Source organism: Rhinoderma darwinii, chromosome 5, assembly GCF_050947455.1.
Source record: "Rhinoderma darwinii isolate aRhiDar2 chromosome 5, aRhiDar2.hap1, whole genome shotgun sequence".
NCBI classification, from domain to species: domain Eukaryota; kingdom Metazoa; phylum Chordata; class Amphibia; order Anura; family Rhinodermatidae; genus Rhinoderma; species Rhinoderma darwinii.
Window position 1 is genome coordinate 286,632,399 of NC_134691.1, and position 22,761 is coordinate 286,655,159.

General features: G+C 42.9%; 1 protein-coding gene across 2 annotated transcripts; it reads left to right on the top strand.

The window, feature by feature from the left end:
* Positions 1-149: 149 nt before the first annotated feature.
* On the top strand, positions 150-20,163 carry FKBP14 (FKBP prolyl isomerase 14). Of its 2 annotated transcripts, XM_075827245.1 has the most exons (5): positions 150-437; positions 3,399-3,550; positions 8,167-8,294; positions 17,464-17,662; positions 18,877-20,163. In XM_075827245.1, exons 1-4 carry the CDS (start codon positions 256-258, stop codon positions 17,620-17,622), a joined length of 621 nt encoding a protein of 206 aa, XP_075683360.1. In that variant the 5' UTR covers positions 150-255; the 3' UTR covers positions 17,623-17,662; positions 18,877-20,163. The 2 variants fall into 2 exon arrangements, with proteins under 2 accessions (XP_075683360.1, XP_075683359.1); XM_075827244.1 differs by lacking the exon at positions 18,877-20,163 and having other exon boundaries at positions 17,464-18,848.
* The last annotated feature ends 2,598 nt before the right edge of the window (positions 20,164-22,761 follow it).

The window sequence follows — 22,761 nt, forward strand, 5'->3', positions numbered from 1 at the left end:
CCATCAGCAGAGCACAAACATTCCCATTGTCACCACCCATTCGTCGCTTCCCGGAAGCGTTCTTGACCAATCATAGTTCATAACTTGACCAGCTGACTTATCCCATTGCCCAATGGTATATTTCCACTATAACCACACCCACTCTTCCAGCCTATAGTGTGGAGCGCTGTATAGTTGAATAGCCCAAAAGCGGTAGAAAGTGAAGGCCGTGCCACGTCTGCTGGCGCTGGAGGTGTTGATGTAAGTCGTGGCACAATGATGCTGGTGGTGGCGGCTCTGCTGGCATGTGCGGGCGCTGCGCTTATCCCTGAGCCTGAAGTGCAGGTCAAAGTTCTGGAGAAGCCCTTCCTGTGCCAGAGGAAGACCAAGAATGGGGATGTGTTGCTTGTGCATTTTGAGGGGTTCCTAGAAAGTAATGGAACGCAGTTCCATTCAACGTGAGTACTCTGAGCAGGGCGTGGTTTGTTCCTCCAGCCGCCTTTATAACTCCTCCTACTAATTATCTAATAATGATTGGATGCCATTCTTGTATTTTTAGCAGTGTAAGTAAATGTAACCCTGACTCCTAACATTGCAATGTTCTCCACTATTAATCGGATCGTATATTTTTGATGCATAAACGTTCCCATAATCCGGTTGAATGTAATTAAAAAAACCTGTCGAATAAAAATCCAGGACTTGCCACAGCGAGAACTCACGAGTTGTCAGATTCCATCACATCTATAATGCTATATTCACATGTTCTCACCCGAGCGCTTCAGCTGCTTCGTTCTAGTGATCGGTGGGGGTCTCAGTGCTCAGACCCCCACCAATCCAAACTTTTTGACATATCACTATGACATGTCAGAAGTTTGTCAAACATTTAGTTATGCTTTAAAGCTGGGAAATTTTTTTGTAACGAGAGAGTGCATATCTATGCGGTTGTAAAATATTTGAAGGAAACGTCACAGATTAAATGTTTATGGTTATTTACTATTTAGAATAATTGAAATCAAAGCATACATTGCCTTCTAAAATAAGGTCTCATTCCTTCTATTCAAAGGTCAAAACCCCAATACTTGCTGAGCTTCCAGATGTGTAGTATAATATATATATATATATATAATTCATTCGGCACCCTACTCCTGTATGTACATGTGCATATAGCAGACATACATCAGCAAGATGCATAATATAGTATATACAGACCGGCGACTGTTCTGTTACTATGAGTCTGCTGTATACGACAGTATATAATATATCCCCTGAGCCTGCTGTATACAGAAGGTTTAGAGTCAGGGGGGTATACGTACAGCATAGATTAGTATACAGCAGGTAGGCTCAGGGGGTGTATATTATATACAGAAATATACCATTCCGCTAACACTTGGCTGAGGCATCTCGGTGCACAATGTTCTCTTCCCCCAGATGGTCCCCATGATTTCTGCATTGTTTAACAAAGCTGAAAGCATGGGGACCGACCGGGGGGATGAGCGGCGACGGCAGCAGAGAGCATGTGGACCGACAGGGGGGATGAGCGGTGACGGCAGCAGAGCGCATGTGGACCGACCGGGGGGATGAGCGGTGACGGCAGCAGAGAGCATGGGGACCGACCGGGGGGGGGATGAGCGGTGACGGCAGCAGAGAGCATGGGGGCCAACCAGGGGGGATGAGCAGCGACGGCAGCAGAGAGCATGGGGACCGACCGGGGGGAGGAGCGGTGACAGCAGCAGAGAGCATCGGGACCGGCCGCGGGGATGAGCAGCGATGGCAGCAGAGAGCATGGGGACCGGCCGGGGGGATGAGCAGCGATGGCAGCAGAGAGCATGGGGACCGACTGGAGGGATGAGCGGCGACGGCAGCAGAGAGCATGGGGACCGACCGGGGGGAGGAGCGGTGACGGCAGCAGAGAGCATCGGGACCGGCTGGGGGGATGAGCAGCGATGGCAGCAGAGAGCATGGGGACCGGCCGGGAGGATGAGCAGCAACGGCAGCCGAGAGCATGGGGACCGACTGGAGGGATGAGCGGCGACGGCAGCAGAGAGCATGGGGACCGACCGGGGGATGAGCAGTGACGGCAGCAGAGAGCATGGGGACCGGCCGGGGGGATGAGCAGCGACGGCAGCAGAGAGCATGGGGACCGACTGGAGGGATGAGCGGCGACGGCAGCAGAGAGCATGGGGACCGACTGGAGGGATGAGCGGCGACGGCAGCAGAGAGCATGGGGACCGACCCGGGGATGAGCGGTGACGGCAGCAGAGAGCATGGGGACTGTCTGGGGGGACGGGGTGAGCGGCAACAGCAGCAGACAGCATGGAGACCAACCGGGGGGGGGGTATGAGCAGCGACAGCAGCAGAGAGCATGGAGACCGTCTGGGGGGATGGGGGTGAGCGGCAACAGCAGCAGAGAGCATGGGGACCGACCGGGGGGATGGGGGTGAGCGGCAACAGCAGCAGAGAGCATGGGGACCGACCGGGGGGGTATGAGTAGCGACTGCAGCAGAGAGCATGGGGACCGACTGGGGGGGGTATGAGCAGCGACGGCAGCAGAGAGCATGGGGACCATCTGGGGGAGGGGGTGAGCGGCAACAGCAGCAGAGAGCATGGAGACCGTCAAGGAAGATCCCCCATCTTCCTTGACGGTACCCATGCTCTCTGAGCGGCGGCTGACCAAAACAAAGTGTTAGTAGACTAACTGTAAATAGTGCAGCGACGGCACTGCTCGTGTGGGGGGCCACTCTTGGCACAGGCAGGGCCCACCGGGTGATTTGGTGGGTCTGCTTGTGCCTATATATCTGCCTCCGCAACCAGCCTGCAGCTGCTGTAACTGACTGAGCTCATATGATGAACCCTGCACTCCAGGCAGCCATGCGTTGCGGAAGAGTAGTGTCGATGCCGTCGCATTAAGCCTGAAATTGCTATCTCAAACGTCAGTAACTGTATGCTATCCAATAAGAATCGCTGATATGTTAATCACATATCAGCGATTCTCATTGGGTAGAATACAGTTACTGACGGCAGAGGCTGGGCTGCATGTAATAACTGAACCGAAATGCGAAGATTACGTCGGTTATCCGCGCCGAATTTCAGTTATTTTGTAACTAATTGCTCAGCCCTGGGATGTAGGAGTGCTGACATCATTGTAACATGCTGCCGCTTGTCCATGTCACAAATTCTGCAGTTTGCTGAACAATGTATGCATCTCTGCTTGCTGAATAGAATGCCCATCAAACGACTTGAGATCCATATTCCGTACTAGTAGTGTTAATATATCATATGCCCACAGCGCTACGTTAATGGCATCCATCCTTTAAACTCTGAACTTTGTTCCTTTTTTAATAACTACAAAATGGCTAATGTGATCTCTATTTCAACTGGTTTGCCTCAAGACAAGATTTATCCTACTTTGTAACTTCCAGGTATGTGGAGAACAATGGTCAGCCTGTGTGGTTTACACTTGGTATTCGAGAAGTCATAAAAGGCTGGGACAAAGGCCTGAAAGACATGTGTGTGGGTGAGAAGCGGAAGATCACTGTCCCTCCTTCTCTGGCATATGGAAAAGAAGGAAAAGGTAACCCGCTCCTCTACTTTCTAGCACTAGTTGTGGGCGTCCGACTAGTCCACCATAAGATCAGCAGTGGCTGTTTTATGTAGAGGTTGAGAACGTGTTTCTTGTGTTAACCCTTTGGTCCATACACTCATACATGAGCGTATTGGTAAGTGAAGTTCTCTTAGGAAATGTATGTAAAGCAATATCTGATTGTTGATGTATTGCCCCACGGTTGGCGCCACATTACGCTGCCTGGTGTTAAGATGGCAAATCACCGGAGTAAGCAATGAGCAGACACTGAAAACCGCAAGAAATGCCAGTAAATCTCCGCTCTGTAGCCTGATGAGTTGTGACTGCAGCTCTGTACTGTAATATACAGGCTGTAACTCACGAACAGTACACTAATGTATTTGCAAAGTTAATCAACTTTTTATATCGATTTAAAGGGGTATTCCCAATCACCGATCCCGTGATCGTGAGAACGCTGTGCCGAGGACATTGAATAGTTGAGCATCTGCGCTGTTACGCCATTCAGTCTATGGGAGTGATGGGAACCGCCAAGTACAACACCTGTAAATACTGCAGATTTTCCGCAATGAATTTAGTTGCAGATAATCCGCAGCATAAGGGCTGATTCAGACGTGCGTGGCTTTTTTGCGCACGTAAAACACGCGGCGTTTTGCCTGCGCAAAAGCCACATACCTGCTCCGTGAGGCAGCATCATATGAGGCGCGGCTGCGTGCTTTTCGCGCAGCCGCCATCATTATGACACGCCATTCGGATGTTTGTAAACGGAAAACGTCCCAAGAATTGTCCTGCACTTCTTTTGACGAGCCGTCACTTTACGCGCCGTATTTTGACAGCAACGCATAAAATAAAGGCTCGTGGGAACAGAACATCGTGATTCCCATTGAAAGCAATGGGCAGATGTTTGTAGGCATTTTTTTTAGGCGTAAAACGCCCGAATTACGTCAAACCACTGCATGTGAACATACCATGACTCTGCTCTGAAAGGACCAGAGCTTTTACTACTAGATTAGGAAGGAAACGTTTTAAAGTGACCCTCCATTCAAAAGCAAAAAAATTACCTCTAAACTGTAAAAATATAGTTCACTTACCTGGTGACATTCTGCTTGTTCTTGGCTCCTTTTCTGCATACCGTGGTGGCCATCTTGGATACTGTACAATGGGGACCAGAAGGTAGGAACAAGCCGGAGAAGGCTTCCAGGTATATTAGCTATATTTTTGCAGTTAATAGTTTTCGAAAATTATTATTTATTTTTTTTGACTGGCGTTGCTTTAATGTTCCTAATATAAATTTGAGAGGTTTTACATTTTGGTCTTTTTATTACTTTATGACGTTTCCTAACATCGTGGTGCTTTGTTATAGCTCCCTAAACAGTGGTTGCCTGTATATCCTAGTGATATTCCACCAATCTTTGAAATGTGGATATTTTGCGAGCCGTGCTGCCATTATAAAGTATAGCAGCACGGCCCGTAAAATAGAAAAATAGAACATGTTCTATTTTTTTTAACGGCACAGGCACCTTCCCGTGCGAAAACGGGAAGGTACCTGTGGCTAACAGAAGCATATGAGCCCGTTATTGCGGGTCGTAATTACGACCCGCAATAACGGGTGTTTTTACGGTTGTGTGCATAAGGCCTAAAATGTGGTATTAGCTGTAAATAACAGGTGGCCACTTGTTTTTGTACTCCTTTTGTGTTCCACGTTTACTTGTAACTGTTTTACTGCTTTATACCACTGTGTAGTATATATTCACATTAATGTTGGCAGTAAGGCCTCATTCACATCTGCGTTGGAGGCTGTTGTGCCGGGTTTCCACGTAGTGTAAACACTGCGGAATTTCCGCAATGTAATTCTGTGCGGAAATTCTGCCGTATTTACAGTAGCAGCAACGTGAATGAGATTTAGAAAATCTCATGCCCACGCTGTGGGGGAAAAAAAAGCACAAGTCGTGCAGAAAGTGTTCTGTGGTGCGTTTTTCAATTCCGCAGTATGTCCGTTTATGCTGCATGTTCTGTGCAGAGATGCTGCGTGTTTGGCCTATAGACTTCAATGGGGAGTAGAAATTCCGCAACAGATTTATGTTGAAACACAGTAAAAAATGCTGGACATCTGCAGGTGCACATATACTTTGCTATAACCAATGTTTAACACTAAATCCCCATGTAAAACCGCTGCGGAAATAAACGCAGCAATATGAGCAGAAAAACGCACTGTTTGGTGTGGATTTCTGTGACCGATTTACCAGTGTTTTTCTAGAGATTCTGCTGAAGATTTTCTGCAGCGTATCCTGTGTGTGGGAACATAGCCTTATGGTCCTCCTTCGCATATCCAGCCGAGATTACCGGAAACCATAACCCAGCATGTTGCGCTATTTTTTATTTTTTTTTCTTGTAAAAGTCGACGTAACCCATTAAAGTCAACTGGTTCCGTCGGCCGCCGGTGGTGCAGCGGAACAGTCTCTTCCGGTTTTCCCTTCTGCTCCCCTGGCGCAGGTGTAAACATAGCCTAATCTCTGCCGAGCACAAATATCGGTAAAACCAACAAATGCATAAGTCTTCTTGGCTGCTATATGTATACTGTATCGTCTTCACTTATACTAACCTCTTCTGTTTGTGTTGTACTTAATCCAAAGTGCGGTCTGGTCTTACATGAATGTGCTCTTTTGGAAAACACCTCTTGGTCCCCACAGAACTAATGCATGTGGATCCCCACCCTTTTAATAAAACCGGTAAGCTTGTTGCACGGCATAAATTGTCCCTATGGTTCCAGTTAGAATGTGGTTTCATGTAAAAGTTTTATATTCTGAGCTCTTGGTGGACTTGTACCCATAATTCCATTCAGTGGGGAGGATATAGTCAATTAGATTGGTACTCTCCAATATTCATGGTTCCAACCTTCCACTGTCCGGTTTCCACCCATTCTGTATGTACAATTACTGCTCAGTCTCCGTTCTGCTTGCTACGGATTTCTGTGTGAGGCCCCATGCACACGACCGTAGATATCGTCCGGATTTACGGACCCATTAGTTTCTATGGCCGAATGACCCCTTCCCGTATATTTACAGGAAGGTGTCCGTGCTGTAGAAACCTATAGGTGTCCTATATTTTTATTTTACGGACCATGCCCCCATAGTTTATAATGGAACCACGGTCTGCAAATCCGGACGACGGTCGTCGGCCGTGCCCGTAATTACGGACCGTGATTACGGGCACGGTCCTGTGCGTGGGGCCTTGGTCAAACTTCCATGAGGAGGAAGGCAAGGCAAAACCAGGCCCCACCGTTTCTAATTCAATGACAGAAATTGTACTATACGACATGCTTTTATACAAGTTTATTTTCTCTAGTCAGTCTTATAAAATCCAAAGGGATACGTTTCTAATATGGTTCCACGCAATCTACTGTTCGCGTTCTCCCAAAATCCCCAATTTTTTTTCCTTAGTGCTGCTTAGGCCAAACTGGTGATGATTCACCTGTGTATGGGCTGCAAATGCCAACTGGATCAAACAAAGAAGCTGAACGTTTGATCAACACAGCGATCCGTAGCAGCAGCAACTGTCACTGAGCGGTAATTGTACACACACCGAACAGGTGGAGAATGGAGAGTAGCGAGACTGAGTCTAATTGACTATATCACCCCCTACTGTATGAAATTATAGGTAAGAGTCTCCACTAAGAGCTCAAAGTCCAAATTTTCTTATTATATGTGATTACTTATACTCTACTGCAGAACTCCATGAAGGACTTGTGTCTAGAGCTATAGCGGGTGTCTTGCTCTGTTTCGGTTACCTGTTTTGTATTTTAGAATTTTGGTTTCACAACTTTTCCTACTTTCAGGAGGACTTCAGATGTAAGGTTTGAGCTCTGTCACATTATTCATGCATGTTAACCTGTCACAACATGGCTTAGGGTACATCTTCATTTCTGCATGTGTTGTGGATAAGTAGTATTGGGGATGATTGTCATGATGGTAAAATACAGAGCAGGCAGATGTTGAGAACTAACGGTCTCTAGAACTTGGCAGAAGCATATAAATTAGTTGTTTCTTTCTTTTTGGTGTATTTACACCATGACTGTGTTCCAACTATTATCACAATTTTTTATATTTTTAAGTAGGTGAAAAAAAATTAAAAACCACAAAACCCTTAGCTAGATATTGTGTTTACCTTAATGACTGGCTATATTACAACCTTAAAGTGGCACTCCGAGCAAAAGCTGAAAATCCAACTTTTGTCCAGGGTGGAGGTGCACACTCTAATCAATGTTTGATAGCTGTTCCCCACTGTTTCCAGGCAGTGGTTGTCATAACCCTACCAGGAACCTGTATGGTAAATAAGTCTCTGCTCATGATATATCTGCTGCCCAGAACCGGAGTGCATCTGCAGGACCTGCCAGAAGGCGCCTGCGTATCACCAGATTGGTGGGGAACAGGTAAGTGAATCTTTTGGGGTGGATACCTCCTTTCTGGGCAAAAACTGGATTTTTGAGAACACTTATCATTGATTGCGGCAAAGTTTTCCTTACTCCTTATGTAGAAACTGCATTTGATAAAGTATCTCTTGACGCACTAGTCCTTTCTTATACCTACTCTTATCAATCTTTTGCTTTCTAGGAAAAGTCCCCCCGGAGAGTACTTTAATCTTTGATATCAGCCTTATGGAGATCCGTAATGGACCAAGGTCCCATGAGTCGTTCCAAGAAATGGATCTCAATGATGACTGGAAACTGTCTAAAAAAGAGGTACAGGAAAATTCTCTCCTATGCCTTGCAGAGAATACACGGGTTGAATTCCTACTGATCTCAGCCTGGATTTGGGCTTAATGATTTGTGTGTCCTACATCAGAGGGGGGAGGCTCCTGCTGCAGCCAGTTGTCTTAGGCCGGATTTACACAAGCGTGTGCAGTTTGCACGCGCAAAAAATGCAGCGCTTTGCGCGCGCAAAAGGTACGTAATAGCTCCGTGTGTCAGCAGCATATGATGCGTGGCTGCGGGATTTTCGCGCAGCTGCCATAATTATGACACTCTGTATGTTTGTAAACAGAAAAGCACGTGGTGCTTTTCTGTTTTCATTCATTTATACTGCTGTTGCGCGAATCACGCGCGTCACATGGAAGTGCTTCCGTGTGCAGCTTGTGATTTTCACGCACCCATTGACTTCAATATCGGACATGTGAGTTTTACGCAGCGGACACGCTGCGTGAAACTCACGGACAGTCTGCACGGCCCCATAGACTAACATAAGTCCGTGCGAGGCGAGTGAAAATCACGCACGTTGCACGGACGTATATCACGTTCGTCTAAATAAGCCCTTAGGCTTAGGGTATGTTCACAAGGAGTGTTTTCAGGCATATTTCTGGGTGTAAACGCCTGAAAAAAACTGAAGCAGAACACCTCAACATCTGTCCATTGATTTCAATGGGAAATACGGCATTCTGTTCCGACGGTGTTTTTTTACGGCTCGTTTTCCAACATCGCGAGTGGCTTAACCCCTTTAGGACTGAGCCTGTTTTGGCCTTCAGGACGAAGCCGATTTTTCAAATCTGACGTGTCACTTTATGTGGTAATAACTCCGGAATGCTTTTACCTATCCAAGCGATTCTGAGATTGTTTTCTCGTGACATATTGTACATTATGTTAGTGAAAAAATTTGGTTGATAAATTCAATATTTATATGTAAAAAACACATTTTTGAGAAAATGTGCAAAAATTAGCATTTTTCGAAATTTAAATGTATCTGCTTGTAAGACAGATAGTAATACTACACAATATAGTTACTGGTTAACATTTCCCATATGTCTACTTTAGTTTGGCATCGTTTTTTTAACATCCTTTTATTTTTCTAGGACGTTACAAGGCTTAGAACTTTAGCAGGAATCTCTCATATTTTCAATAAAATTTCAAAAGGCGATTTTTATTTATTTATTTTTTTTTATTTTTTTTTATTTTTTCCAGGCACCAGTTCAGTTCTGAAGTGGCTTTGAGGGCCTTATATATTAGAAAGTCCCCATAAATCACCCCATTTTGAAAACTGCACCCCTCAAAGTATTCAAAACAGCATTCAGAAAGTGTATTAACCCTTTAGGCGTTTCACAGGAATTAAAGCAAAGTAGAGGTGAAAGTTACAAATTTCATTTTTTTTTTTTTTTACAAAATTCATTTGTAATACATTTTTTTTCTATACCACAGAAGGTTTTACCCGAGAAATCTAACTTATTATTTATTGCCCAGATTCTGCAGTTTTTGGAAATACCCCACATGTGGCCTTAGTTCGCTAATTTACTGAAATACAGGCCTCAGCAGCAAAGGAGCACCTAGTGGATTTTGGGGCCTCCTTTTTTTTTTTTTTTTTTTTTTAGCATATATTTTAGGTACCATGTCCGGTTTGAAGAGGTCTTGTGGGGCCAAAACAATAAAGACCCCCAAAAGTGACCTCATTTTGGAAACTACACCCCTCAGGGAATTTATCTAGGGGTATAATTAGCATTTTGAACCCACAGATTTTTTGCTAAATTTATTTGAATTAGTTTGTGAAGATGAAAATCTACTTTTTTTTCTGAAAAAATGTAGAAATTTTTAATTTTTTCAAGGAATAAAAGAGAAAAAACACCCCAACATATGTAAAGCAATTTCTCCTGATTATAGCAATACCCCATATGTGGTAATAAACTGCTGTTTGGACCCACAGCAGGACTTAGAAGGGAAGGAGCACCATTTGGATTTTGAAATTCTGATTTTGCTGGAATAGTTTTCAGTGCCGTGTCGCGTTTGAAATGCACTGGAGGGAACAAAATAGTGGAAACCCCTGGAAAGTGACCCCATTTTGGAAACTACACATCAAGGAATTTTTCTAGGGGTTAAGTTAGCATTTTGACCCCACGGTTGTTTTGCTGAATTCATTGGAATTATTCTGTAAAGGTAAAAATCAACTTTTTTTCCTGAAAAAAGGTAGCCATTTTTAATTTTTACAAGGAATAAAGGAGAAAAAGCACCCCAACATTTGTAAAACAATTTCTCCCGATTACGGAAATATGCCATATGTGGTAATAAACTGCTTTCTGGACCCACAGCAAGGCTTAGAAGGGAAGGAGCGCTATTTGGCTTTTGGAGCTCAAATTTAGCTGAAATGGTTTTTGGGTGCCATGTCGCATTTGCAAAGCCCCCGAGGGACCAAAACAGTGGAAACCCCCCAAAAGTGGAAATTAGAACCACTTAAAGAATCTATCTAGGGATATAGTGGGCATTTAGACCCCACAAGTCTTTTGCAGGATTTATTAGAATTAGGCCGCGAAATTGAATATCAACATTTCTTCCACTAAAATGTTGCATTTTTTCAATTTCACAAAGGATAAAGGGGGTAAAAGCTGCCCAACATTTGTAAAGCAATTTCTTCCGAGTACGGCAATACCCCACATGTGGTCATAAATGGTTTTTCATTAGAAAGTAATTAACCCTTTCTGGACTGATCCATTTTTTTTATTTTCCCTTTTTAGTTTTTTCCTCCCCGCGTTCCAAGAGCCACAACTTTTTTATTTTTCAGTCAATAGAGCGCTCATCCCTCAATAAAATAGCCCTCATACCGGTCGTTTTTATTGGTACCATTTTTTGGTACATACAACTTTTTGAGCACATTTTATTACATTTTTAGGTAGAGCGAAGGTGACCAAGAAAACAGCGATTTTGCCATTTTAAATTCTTTATTTTTCACGTGAGACGCTCCATACATCACCCCCCACACTAAGACATGCTATGTCGTGGTGCGCGAAGGGGTTAATGCGCAGCGCATGGTGCGGAGTGAAAATTAAAATTTTCCACTCATATGCCATTTTAGTGCACTGTTATGCCCAGTTTGTGCCACTGAAGACAAATACCTCATAAAATATTAACCGGGTTCTCCCGGGTATGGCGATGCCATATCTGTGGACGTAAACTGGTGTTTAAGCACGCTGCAGGGCTCAGAAGGGAGGGAGCGCCATTTGGCTTTTGGGACGCAGATGTAGCTTGGTAGTTGTTCTGTTTGGGGTTTTACTGGTGTTTCAGTTTATAATGTGGGGGCATATGTTATCTGTGCAGGGTACATCAGGGTATAATAATGCAGTAAATAAATAATAATCCGCAGATATGTGGCCGGTGTCGCACTGATAAATGGCGCCCGATCTTATCTGCTTTTGGACACTCTGCACATTTTGCATCGCCATATTCTGGGAGCCAGAACTGTTTTTATTTTTTCTCCACCGGAGCTGCGTGAGGGTTTATTCGTTGCGGGACAATCTGTAGGTTTTCATTGGTACCATTTTGGGGTACCAGAAATTTTTTTGATCACTTTTTATTCCATTTTTTGGCAAGCAAGGTGACCAAAAACCATCAATTCTGACAATGTTTTTTTTATTCGTTTTTTTTATGGCCTTCACCCTGGGCTATAAATGACCATTTTACTTTATTCTGCGGGTCAATACGATTACGGCGATACCAGATGTATATAGTTTTTTTTATGTTTTGCAGCGTTTGTGCAATAAAATCACTTATTTACCATATTCTGAGAGCCATAACTTTTTTTTATTTTTCAGTCAAAAAAGCGGTGTAAGGGCTTGTCTTTTTCGGGACGGGATGTAGTTTTGTATCGGTACAATTTTGGCGTACATGCGACTTTTTGATCACTTTTTATTGTATATTTTGGGAGGGTTGGTAACCAAAAAATTGATTTGGGCACTGTTTTTTTCATTTATTGTTTTCGCGGTGTTCACACTGCAGGAAAAATAATATTACAGTTTTATAGTTGGGGTCGTTACGAACGCGGTGATACCAAATATGTGTACTTTTTTTTACGTGTTCATTTTTTTCCTATAATAAAAGACTTATTATAGGAAAAAAAGCATTCTTTGTCACTTATAACTTTTTTTTATTTTTACACTTTTTAAAAACATTTTTATTATCTTTTTTTACTTGTCCCACCAAAGGACACTTAGACTTGCAGCTTTGATCGCTGCTGGAACACATTACACTACACACGTAGTGTAATGTGTTCTAACTGTCATTGTGACGTGACAGTCACACTGACAGGAAGCATCGGAGGACCGGCTGGAGGCTGCTCCTCCTAGGCTTCCGTACATGGCAACCCGGAGGTCATTGTCTGGCCTCTGGTTGCCATGATAAGGATCGCCAGCACCCGCAAATACATGTGGGGGGCTGCCGATCCGCTGTAAACCTCTTCGATGTGGTGATCGCAATCGACCACCGCATCGAAGGGGTTAATTGCCGATTTCAGTGGCGACAGGCCGCTGATCGGCAACGGGGAGAGCAGGGCAGACGCCCTGCACAGTTAACCGCCGCTGCGGTGTAGCGCCGCGCGGCGGTTAACTGTTAAAGCGCGGACGTAACTGCACGCCCAGGTGCGCGAAGTTACTGCTCACCTGGACGTGCATTTACGCCAAGGTGCGGGAAGGGGTTATACGTCTGAAAATCAGGTGCTGGTTTCCCTTGAAAACGGCTCTGTATTTTCAGATGTTCTTGATTTTGTGTGTGCACATACCCTTATAGCCAAGCACAGGATTGTGAAGTTGGGAGGGGATTGCTGATCTGGGACAATTCTTGATCAATTGCATTAATATGGAGAAATGAGGCCAAATAGGATCAAAGGAAAGGAGGCGATAAAGGAGAATCTGCTGGAATATTCTTGTGCATCTTGTATGTTTTTAATGTCCCTTTTTAAAGTGTAGCTAAACGTTTAACAAACTTCTGACATGTCAGAAGTTTAGATTGGTGGGGGTCCAAGCACTGAGACCCCCACCAATCGCTAAAACAAAGCTGCAGAAGTGCTCGTGTGAGCACTTAGGGTATGTTCACACGCTGAGCCAAAAACGTCTGAAAATCAGGTGCTGTTTTCCCTTGAAAACAGCTCCGTATTTTCAGACGTTTTTCGCTGCGTTTTTTCGGCCGTTTTTGGAGCGGGTTTCAATAGTCTATGAGAAAACGGCTCCAAAAACGTCCCAAGAAGTGTCCTGCACTTCTTTTGACGAGGCTGTAATTTTACGCGTCGTCTTTTGACAGCTGTCAAACGACGACGCGTAAATTACAGGTTGTAGGCACAGTACGTCGGCAAACCCATTCAAATGAATGGGCAGATGTTTGCCGACGTATTGGAGCCGTATTTTCAGGTGTAAATCGAGGCATAATACGCCTCGTTTACGTCTGAAAATAGGTCGTGTGAACCCAGCCTTAGCCGCTTCGTGTCTGTCTCGGCTTTTTTCAGAAATGAATGTATCTGAGTACTGACTCAATAGAAAGTCTATGAGCTCGTACTCCGCTACATCGGCTTTCCGGAAAAAGCCGCACAGAAACAAAGCAGCTGAACACTCACACGAGCACTTCTGCAGCTTTGTTTTAGCGATTGGTGGGGTCTCAGTGCTCGGACCCCCACCAATCAAAACTTCTGACATATCACTATGACACATCAGAAGTTTGTTAAACGTTTAGCTACACTAACTGTTGTAATAAGAATTTACTCATAAGGTCGGAATATTTGAGCTGCCTTTTTCCAAATATTAGGTTGTTCTGTTATGATGACCAACCTGGTATCTATACGTTAAGGAATTGTTTAACCCCTTAATGACCGGGCATGTTTGTACCTTAATGACCAAGCCAGATTTGTCAAATCTGGTATGTCTGACTTTATCAGAGAATAACTCTGTGAAAGTTTTGAATATCCAAGTAATTCGGACATTGTTTTTTCGTCACATGTTGTACTTTATTTTAGTGGTAAAAGTAGACTGATACGATTTGTGGAAATTAATTAAAAAATAGAAAAATGGAAGAAATTTTGTAAAAATTACCATTTTCCCCTATTTTTAACTGCAATATGTCACATATGTACACACATACTGTACAATTTTTTTAATTAAATATATATTTCTATCTCTTTACTCCATTTTGGCAGCACTTTTGAAAAAATAAAATAAATTTTCAGCAATTTACAGGACTTACAAATTGAATAATAATTTTATAAATTTTGAAGTACATTTTGTTTTCCTGCACCAAGCCAGGTTTTCAGAGGCTCATAGGTGTCAGAATGGTGGAAACCCCCACAAATGACCCCATTTCGAAAACTAGACCCCTTAAGGTATTTACCTAAGGGTATAGTAAGTATTTTGACCCCACAGTTTTTTGCTAAATTTAATACATAGCAGGTGAAAAAAAAAATAATTTTGCTTTTTTTCATAAAAGTATCAGTTTGAAGACCAATTTCTTTGTAAAGCGACAATGAGAATGAAGAAACACACCACAAAATCTATCACCCTGTTTCTCCTGTTTTCAAAAATACCAACATTGTGGCCCTAATGCGCTGCCTGGACACACGGCAGGACCCAAAAGGAAGGGAGCACCCGGAGGCTTTCAGGACTCATATTTTGCTTGAAAATGTTTTAGGCCCCACTGTACATTTGGAGAGGCTTTGAGCTGCCAGAACGATAGAAACTCCCCATAAACGACCCCATTTAGAAAACTAGACCCCATAAGGTATTTATTTAGGGGTATAGTCATTATTTTGACCACACAGTTCTTTGCTAAATTTAATGCATATCAGGTGAAAAAAAAAAATAATTTCACTTTTTTCATAAAAGTATTTGTTTGAAGACCGATTTCTTTGTAAAGCGACCATGAAAATGAAGAAACACACCCCAAAATCTATCACCCTCTTTCTCCTGTTTTCAAAAATACCCACATTGTGGCCCTAATGCGTTGTTTGGACACACGGCAGGGCCCCAAAGGAAGGGAACACCCGGAGGCTTTCAGGACTCATATTTTGCTTGAAAATGTTTTAGGCCCCAATGTACATTTGGAGAAGCTTTGAGCTGCCAGAATGATAGAAACTCCCCATAAACGACCCCATTTCGAAAACTAGACCCCTTAAGGTATTTATCTAGGGGTATAGTTAGCATTTTGACCACACAGGTTTTTCGCTAAATATATTGAAATTAGTCTGTAAGAATTAAAATGTACTTTTTTTTCTGAAACAACATAGAAATTTTTATTATTTACAAGGAATAACAAAGAAAATGCACCCCAACATTTGTAAAGCAATGTCTCCCGATTACGACAATACCCCATATGTGGTAATAAACTTCTGTTTGGACCCACAGCAGGGCTCAGAAGGGAAGGAGCGCCATTTGGATTTATGATTTTGCTGGAATGGTTTTCGGTGCCATGTCGCATTTGCAATGCACTGGAGGGACCAAAACAGTGGAAACCCACCAAAAGTGACCCCATTTTGGAAAAACCTTCAAGGAATTTTTCTAGGGGGTATAGTGAGCATTTAGACCCCACGGGTCTTTTGCAGAGTTTATTAGAATTAGGGCGCGAAAATTAATATCAACATTTTTTCCACTAAAATGTTGCATTTTCTCATTTTCACAAGGGATAAAAGGAGGAAAAAACAACCATTTTTTTTATAAAGCAATGTCTCCCGAGTACGGAAATACCCCACATGTGGTCATACGTTTTTTCATTAGAAATGAATTAACCCTTTCAGGACTGATAAATTTTTTGCTTTCATATTTTAGATTTTCACTCCCCGCTTTCCAAGAGCCATAACTTTTTTTTATTTTTCCATCAATAGAGTGGTGTGAAGGCTTATTTGTGGCGGGACAATCTGTAGTTTTCATTGGTACCATTTTGGGGTACATGCGATTTTTTTTTTTTTTTTTTTTTTTTTTTTTTTTTGATCACTTTTTATTCAATTTTTTTGCAATCCTGAGCAAAAAACAGGAATTCTGACACCGTTTTTTAGGGGTTTTTTTTGCGGCGCTCACCGTACGCTATAAATGACATTTTTACTTTATTCTGCGGGTTGGTACGATTACGGCGATACCATATGTATATAGGTTTGGTCCTTTTTTGACTTATTTATAAAAAAAATAATTCTGTGTCCCCATATTCTGAGAGCCATAATTTTTTAATTTTTTAGTCAAAAAAGCTGTGTAAGGGCTTGTTTTTTGCGGGACGGATAGAAGTTTTTATTGGTACTATTTTCGGGTACATGCGACTTTTTGATCACTTTTTATTCTTTATTTAGGGAGCGGTGGTGACCCAAAAAATTGCGATTCTGTCGTAGTTTTTTATTGATTTTTTTTTTGGGGTGTTCATCGTGCGGGAAAAATAACATTATAGTTTTATAGTTGGGTTCGTTACGAACACGTTGATACCAGATATGTGTACTTTTTTAACGTGTTCATTTTTTTTCTATAATAAAAGTCTTATTATAGGAAAAAAAGCATTTAGTGTTTATAGAACTTATAACTTTTATTTTTACACTTTTTTTAAAACATTTTTATTACTTTTTTTAACTTTTTTTTTTACTTGTCCCACTAGGGGACACTTAGTCTTGCAGCTTTGATCGCTGCTAGAGTACATTACACTACACACGTAGTGTAATGTACTCTAACTGTCATTGTGACGTGACTGTCACACTGACAGGAAGCAGAGGAGGAACGGCCGGAGGCTGTTCCTCCGAGGCTTCCGTACATGGCAACCCGGAGGTCATTATCTGACCTCCGATTGCCGTGACAAGCATCGCTAGCCCCCACGATCACTTCGTGGGGGCTGCTGATGTGCTTCAAACCACTTAAATGCGGCGACGGCAATTCGTCGCCGCACTTAAGGGGTTAACTGCTGAAATCAGCGGCGATGGTCCGCTGTCTGGCAAGACTGATGTCTCAGCTGTCGGGGACAACTGTCAGCGCGGGTCTGTCACTCTGTGTATACACAGAGTGACAGTTTGAAATGCGGACGAAAATGAACGTCATGGTGCGGGAACTAGCAGCCGACCATGACGTTCATTTTCGTCCTTGGTCGTTAAGGGGTTAAAGTCTTAGAAAATACTTTTTAAGTTTATGATGTCTGTCTGTTCTTGAATTTACAGGTTAGGGCTTACCTTAAAGCAGAGTTTGAGAAGCATGGAAGCACTGTGAATGAAAGCCACCATGATGTCCTCGTTGAGAGCATATTTGACAAAGAGGACGAAGACCGTGATGGATATATTTCTGCCAGAGAATTTACATATGTACACGATGAGCTTTAAAGTGCACCTGTCACAATGAGTATACTGCTCCAGATGCATGGTAATGGTTATAGAATACATTTCCTAATAATCTTAGGGCCTGTTCACATCCACATTGGGAGGGGCCTTGTCACAGTTCTGTCCGAAAATACTGGAAACAGCGCAGCATGCTCTGCTATTGTTTCCAGTAATAAGACTGACCCCATAATCGAAAACCAACTGAATCCATTAATATCAATGCGTTCTGTTGAGCACCGATGGTGTCCGTCATGCAACAGAACTGGCGCTTCTGGGATTTTCGTTCTGCTCCTCTGACGTAGCAGAGCAATGAAAACACCAACTTGGATGTGAATTGGGCTTTAGTGGTTGAAGCTCTGTTTCTTTTTATACAAAGCTCTGAATTGTCTGCTTCAAACACGGCATGCGTGGTAGTAGAGCTTGCACTGGACACTAAGGCCCCATGCACACCACAGTAGATTTCGTCCGCAATTACAGACCCGTGCATTTCTATTCCCGAGTGACCTCTTCCTGTATATTTACGGGAAGGTGTCCGTGCCGTGGAAAGCTTCCATCAAAAAAGAAAATAGTGTTATTTTCTTTATTTTACAGACTGTGCTCCCATACTTTATAATGGGAGCACAGCCCGCAAATGTGGGTGACTCTCAGCCGTGCCCCTAATCACTAACAGTGATTTACAGGCACGGTCGTGTGCATGGGACCTAACACACAGTGGATTTCCATGAACATTAATACCAACTTTAGATAGTCACAGACTTTGCCATGCTGGTCTGGTAACCATTCTAATAAGAAACATGACTTAAATACAATAACCCTTCTGTCACTCTGAATTAGGACAACGCTATGTGCATCTCTGCCTCTGCTGCATAGCCCACATTGGGCACTTGAGAATAAGTCTGTGGGATAAATAAACTACTTTTTAAGCTTGTATGAATTTTCAGGGAATTATGTGCAATAGTAATGCGCTAATTCATACACTAGACCCAACGTTTAAATGGAGCATAATGTATGCCATGTCTGTCACTTTCATAAACTGCTCAAACTTTGCATCAAATAAAAGTATAAACCATTTTGTCTTTACTAGTAAAACAAACTTGAGTAACATTTTGTTTCTGTAGTCTTAGGCCCAGTTCACACTGAGCTTTTTTGACGTGTATATACACGGTGTTCTAAATTATTATGCACATTGAATTTACGTGTCATAAACATTTAATTATTAGTTTTGCAATTAAACTCATGGATGGTATTGTGTCTTAGGGCTCTTTGGATCGTTGTAATCAATCTCGGACACCTGTGATAATTAGTTTGCCAGGTGTGCCCAATCAAAGGAAAACTACTTAAGGACGTTCCACATTATTAAGCAGGCCACTGGTTTCAAGCAATATGGAAAAGAAAAAGGATCTCAATGCTGCCGAAAAGCGTGAAATTATGCAATACCTTGGACAAGGTATGAAAACATTGGCTATTTCAAGAACACTTAGGCGTGATCATCGTACTGTGAAAAGATTTGTGGCTGATTCAGAGCACAGACTGGTTTGTTCAGATAAAGGCATAATGAGGAAGGTTTCTGCCAGACAAATTAATAGGATTAGGAGAGCAGCTGCTAAAATGTCATTGTAAAGCAGCAAACCGGTAATTGAAGCTGCTCGTGCCTCTGGAGTCCCGCGAATCTCAAGGTGTAGGATCCTCCAGAGGTTTGCATAAAGCTATGATTCGGCCACCCCTAAACAATGCTCACAAGCAGAAACGGTTGCAGTGGGCTCAGAAATACATGAAGACTAATTTTCAAACCGTGTTGTTTACTGATGAGTGCCGTGCAACCCTGGATGGTCCAGATGGATAGAGTAGTGGCTGGTTGGTGAATGGCCACCATGTCCCAACAAGGCTGCGATGTCAGCAAGGAGGTGGCAGAGCCATGTTTTGGGCTGGAATCATGGGGAGAGATCTGGTAGGCCCCTTTAGGGTCCCTGACTGTGTGAAAATGACCTCTGCAAAATACATAGAGTTTATGACTAACCACTTCCGTGGTACAAAAAGAAGAACTGTGCCTTCCATAGCAAAATTATCTTCATGCATGACAATGCACCATCTCATGCTGCAAAGAATAAGAATACCTCTGTGTCATTGGCTGCTATGGGCATAAAAGGAGAGAAACTCATGGTGTGGCCCCCATGTTCCCCTGACCTCAACCCTATTGAGAACCTTTGGAGCATCCTCAAGCAAAATATCTATGAGGGTGGGAGGCAGTTCACATCAAAACAGAAGCTCTGGGAGGCTATTTTGACATCCTGCAAAGATATTCAAGCAGAAACTGTCCAAATACTCACAAATTCAATGGATGCAAGAATTGTGAAGGTGACATCAAAGAAGGGGTCCTATGTTAACATGTAACTTGGCCTGTTACGTTTTTGTTTTTTTGATTGAAAGAGCTTTTGATTTCTGTAAATATGACCTCTTGATGCTGCAAATTCAACAAATTATCATTTTAGTTCTCTTTACAACCTTTAAAATGTTTTGATCTCTGTTGTGCATAATAATTAGAAACGGTGCATTTTGAGTTTTTTTACTACTAAAAAAAAATCTGTTATTAGGAGATTTGATCAATAAAATTTGCATTATACTCCAATGGTTGACGGCTTGAAGATTATACTGACTGTCATTTGCATCGACTATTTAGGAAAATCAGTGAAAAATAACATTTGCATAATGATTTGGAACGTGGTGTAGGAATCAGCAGCACAAAATGTCAAATATCCCACCCTATTGAAATCAATGGGAGGGAGAAAAAAGCCTAAAAGCGTGGGCAGGTGAAAATATGGGCAGGTTTTTTTGCGGAGGAAAAAAACTGTTTGAACAGGACCTTTTTAAAATAAAACGTAATGAGCATTTGCAAGTAACCATAGATGTGGAAAATGGAAGTTTTATTAGGCATGCACCAAAAAAAATTAAAAAATGAAACTTTTTTTCCCCAACTTGCTATTTACTCAGGGACACATTACTATAACTTATACCAATGCTTTCATTCAGAAATAGCGAGTTTATGTAATTGTAAAGCTGTTTTACCTCACACACTGAACATACGTATAGCGCACTACCTTTCTTGAAGCATGAAACCAGTCATTCAGGGAGCAGGGCAGAAGATCATGTGAACAGAATAAGTCAAAGCAAAAATGAAACAAGCCACAAGGGTAAACCCAGGGTCGGACAGGAGACTTAGCGTGCCGCATGCTCTTATTGTTTTATGTGCTTTTACGCCAGTCCTAATAAACAATTCGCTGGAGTAAGAGGTGACAAATTTATTAAGTAGCGAGCAGTTCTTAATAAATGTGTCGCATGTTTGCTGGCTGGGTGCCACAATTGTTACATAATGACTGCACCCCATCTCCTCCCCCAAATAACGAAGCAGCACGAACAGCAGCTAGATGGGCAGGGAGTGACTCAATAAGGTGGTCTCAGGTATCTGGAGCCATGCGGACTGCAGTGCATACCACATTTGCTGATCGAGGTGGTCCCACAGATGTGCAATTGGGATCAAGTCTGACCAATTAGGGGGCAAGTGAAGTTCTTCCAGCAGTGGTTGCAGGGTGTTTCTTCTCTGATGTTGCTTGCCTGACACGCTAACGTCCATCCATTAGATGAAGCAGAAAACGTGACGCAACGGAGAAGGCAACCCTTTGTCAATCATTGGTGGTCCAACTCCGATACGGCCGTGCAAATTGAAGCCTTTTTTTCTGATGCACCTTTGTTAGCATAGGAGCAGTGACAATCCGTCTGCTTCAGAGCGCCCTACGCAGTAGGGTTAGCTGAACTGTAGTTTTAGACACACATCAGGTAGCCCCCTGGTTAATTTTTAGTGATCTGCTCCACTGTAGCGTGGCATTCGGCCCCCGTGCACCTTCGTAGCAGACATTTATTTCACATCATTGGCACGTGGTAATCTGCAGTTTCCACGTTGGGTATTTCCAATGGTGCCATTTGTCCACTTATGATACGCTTTCACCACAGCAGCTCGCGAACAATTCACAAACTGCGCTGTTTAAGAAATACTGCCACCCTTGGCCCCAAAGGCAATAATCATCCCTTTTTGCAACTAATAAATTGCCCCTTTCACCCATGGCAACGAGTGATATGTGTTCAGACAGCCTATCACACACCTTATATACCCACCAAGGCAGCCAACGACATCACTTCCTTCATGGACTACGCGCCGATGACGTCAAAAGTAGGAGGTGGTCATAATAATGTGTATATATGACTGCCGGCTGCCAGCAGAGCATCCTCTGTGCTTCCTCCAGACTTGTACCTCACATGTATACTGTACATCCTGTGGCTACCACAAAGTGTCCAAGAAATCCAATAATCTGCAATAACACAGAGAAGATCACGTGACCCTCACCAGAGATTACAGCACATAGCAGACAGTCACAGGAGACGGATTGTTATACGTTTTGTGCAGTTATTGTGATTTGACATTTACCATCTGAAGACATAGCACAGAACTGCGTTTTCACACACCTAGAGCATGTTTGCGATTGTAAGGGTATGTTTTCGGGTGAAAAATTGGAAGCAGAACGCCTCCAACATCTGCACATTGATTGCAATGGGAAAAACGGCGATCTGTTCCTACAGGCCATTTTTTACACAGCAGTTTTGAAAAACGGCCGTGAAAAAGAAGTGCAGGTCACTTCTTGGGACGTTTTTGGAGCCATTTTTCATAGACTATTGAAAACAGCTCCAAAAACGGCTGTGAAAACGCAGCGAAAAACGTCTGAAAATCAGGAGCTGTTTTCCCTTGAAAACAGCTCCGTATTTTCAGACATATTTTGTTAATCGTGTGAACATACCCTAAGGGTATGTGCACACGATAGCAGGCATTTACGTCTGAAAAGACACTGTTTTCAGGAGAAAACAGCTGCCTCGTTTCAGTCGTAAATGCTCCTCCTTGCATTTTGCGAGTCTTCTCTGACAGCCGTAAATTTTGAGCTGCTCTTCATTGAGTTCAATGAAGAACGGCTCAAATTACGTCTGAAAGAAGTGTCCTGCAATTCTTTTGACGAGGCTGTATTTTTACGCGTCGTCGTTTGACAGCTGTCAAACGACGACGCGTAAAATGACAGGTCGTCTGCACAGTACGTCGGCAAA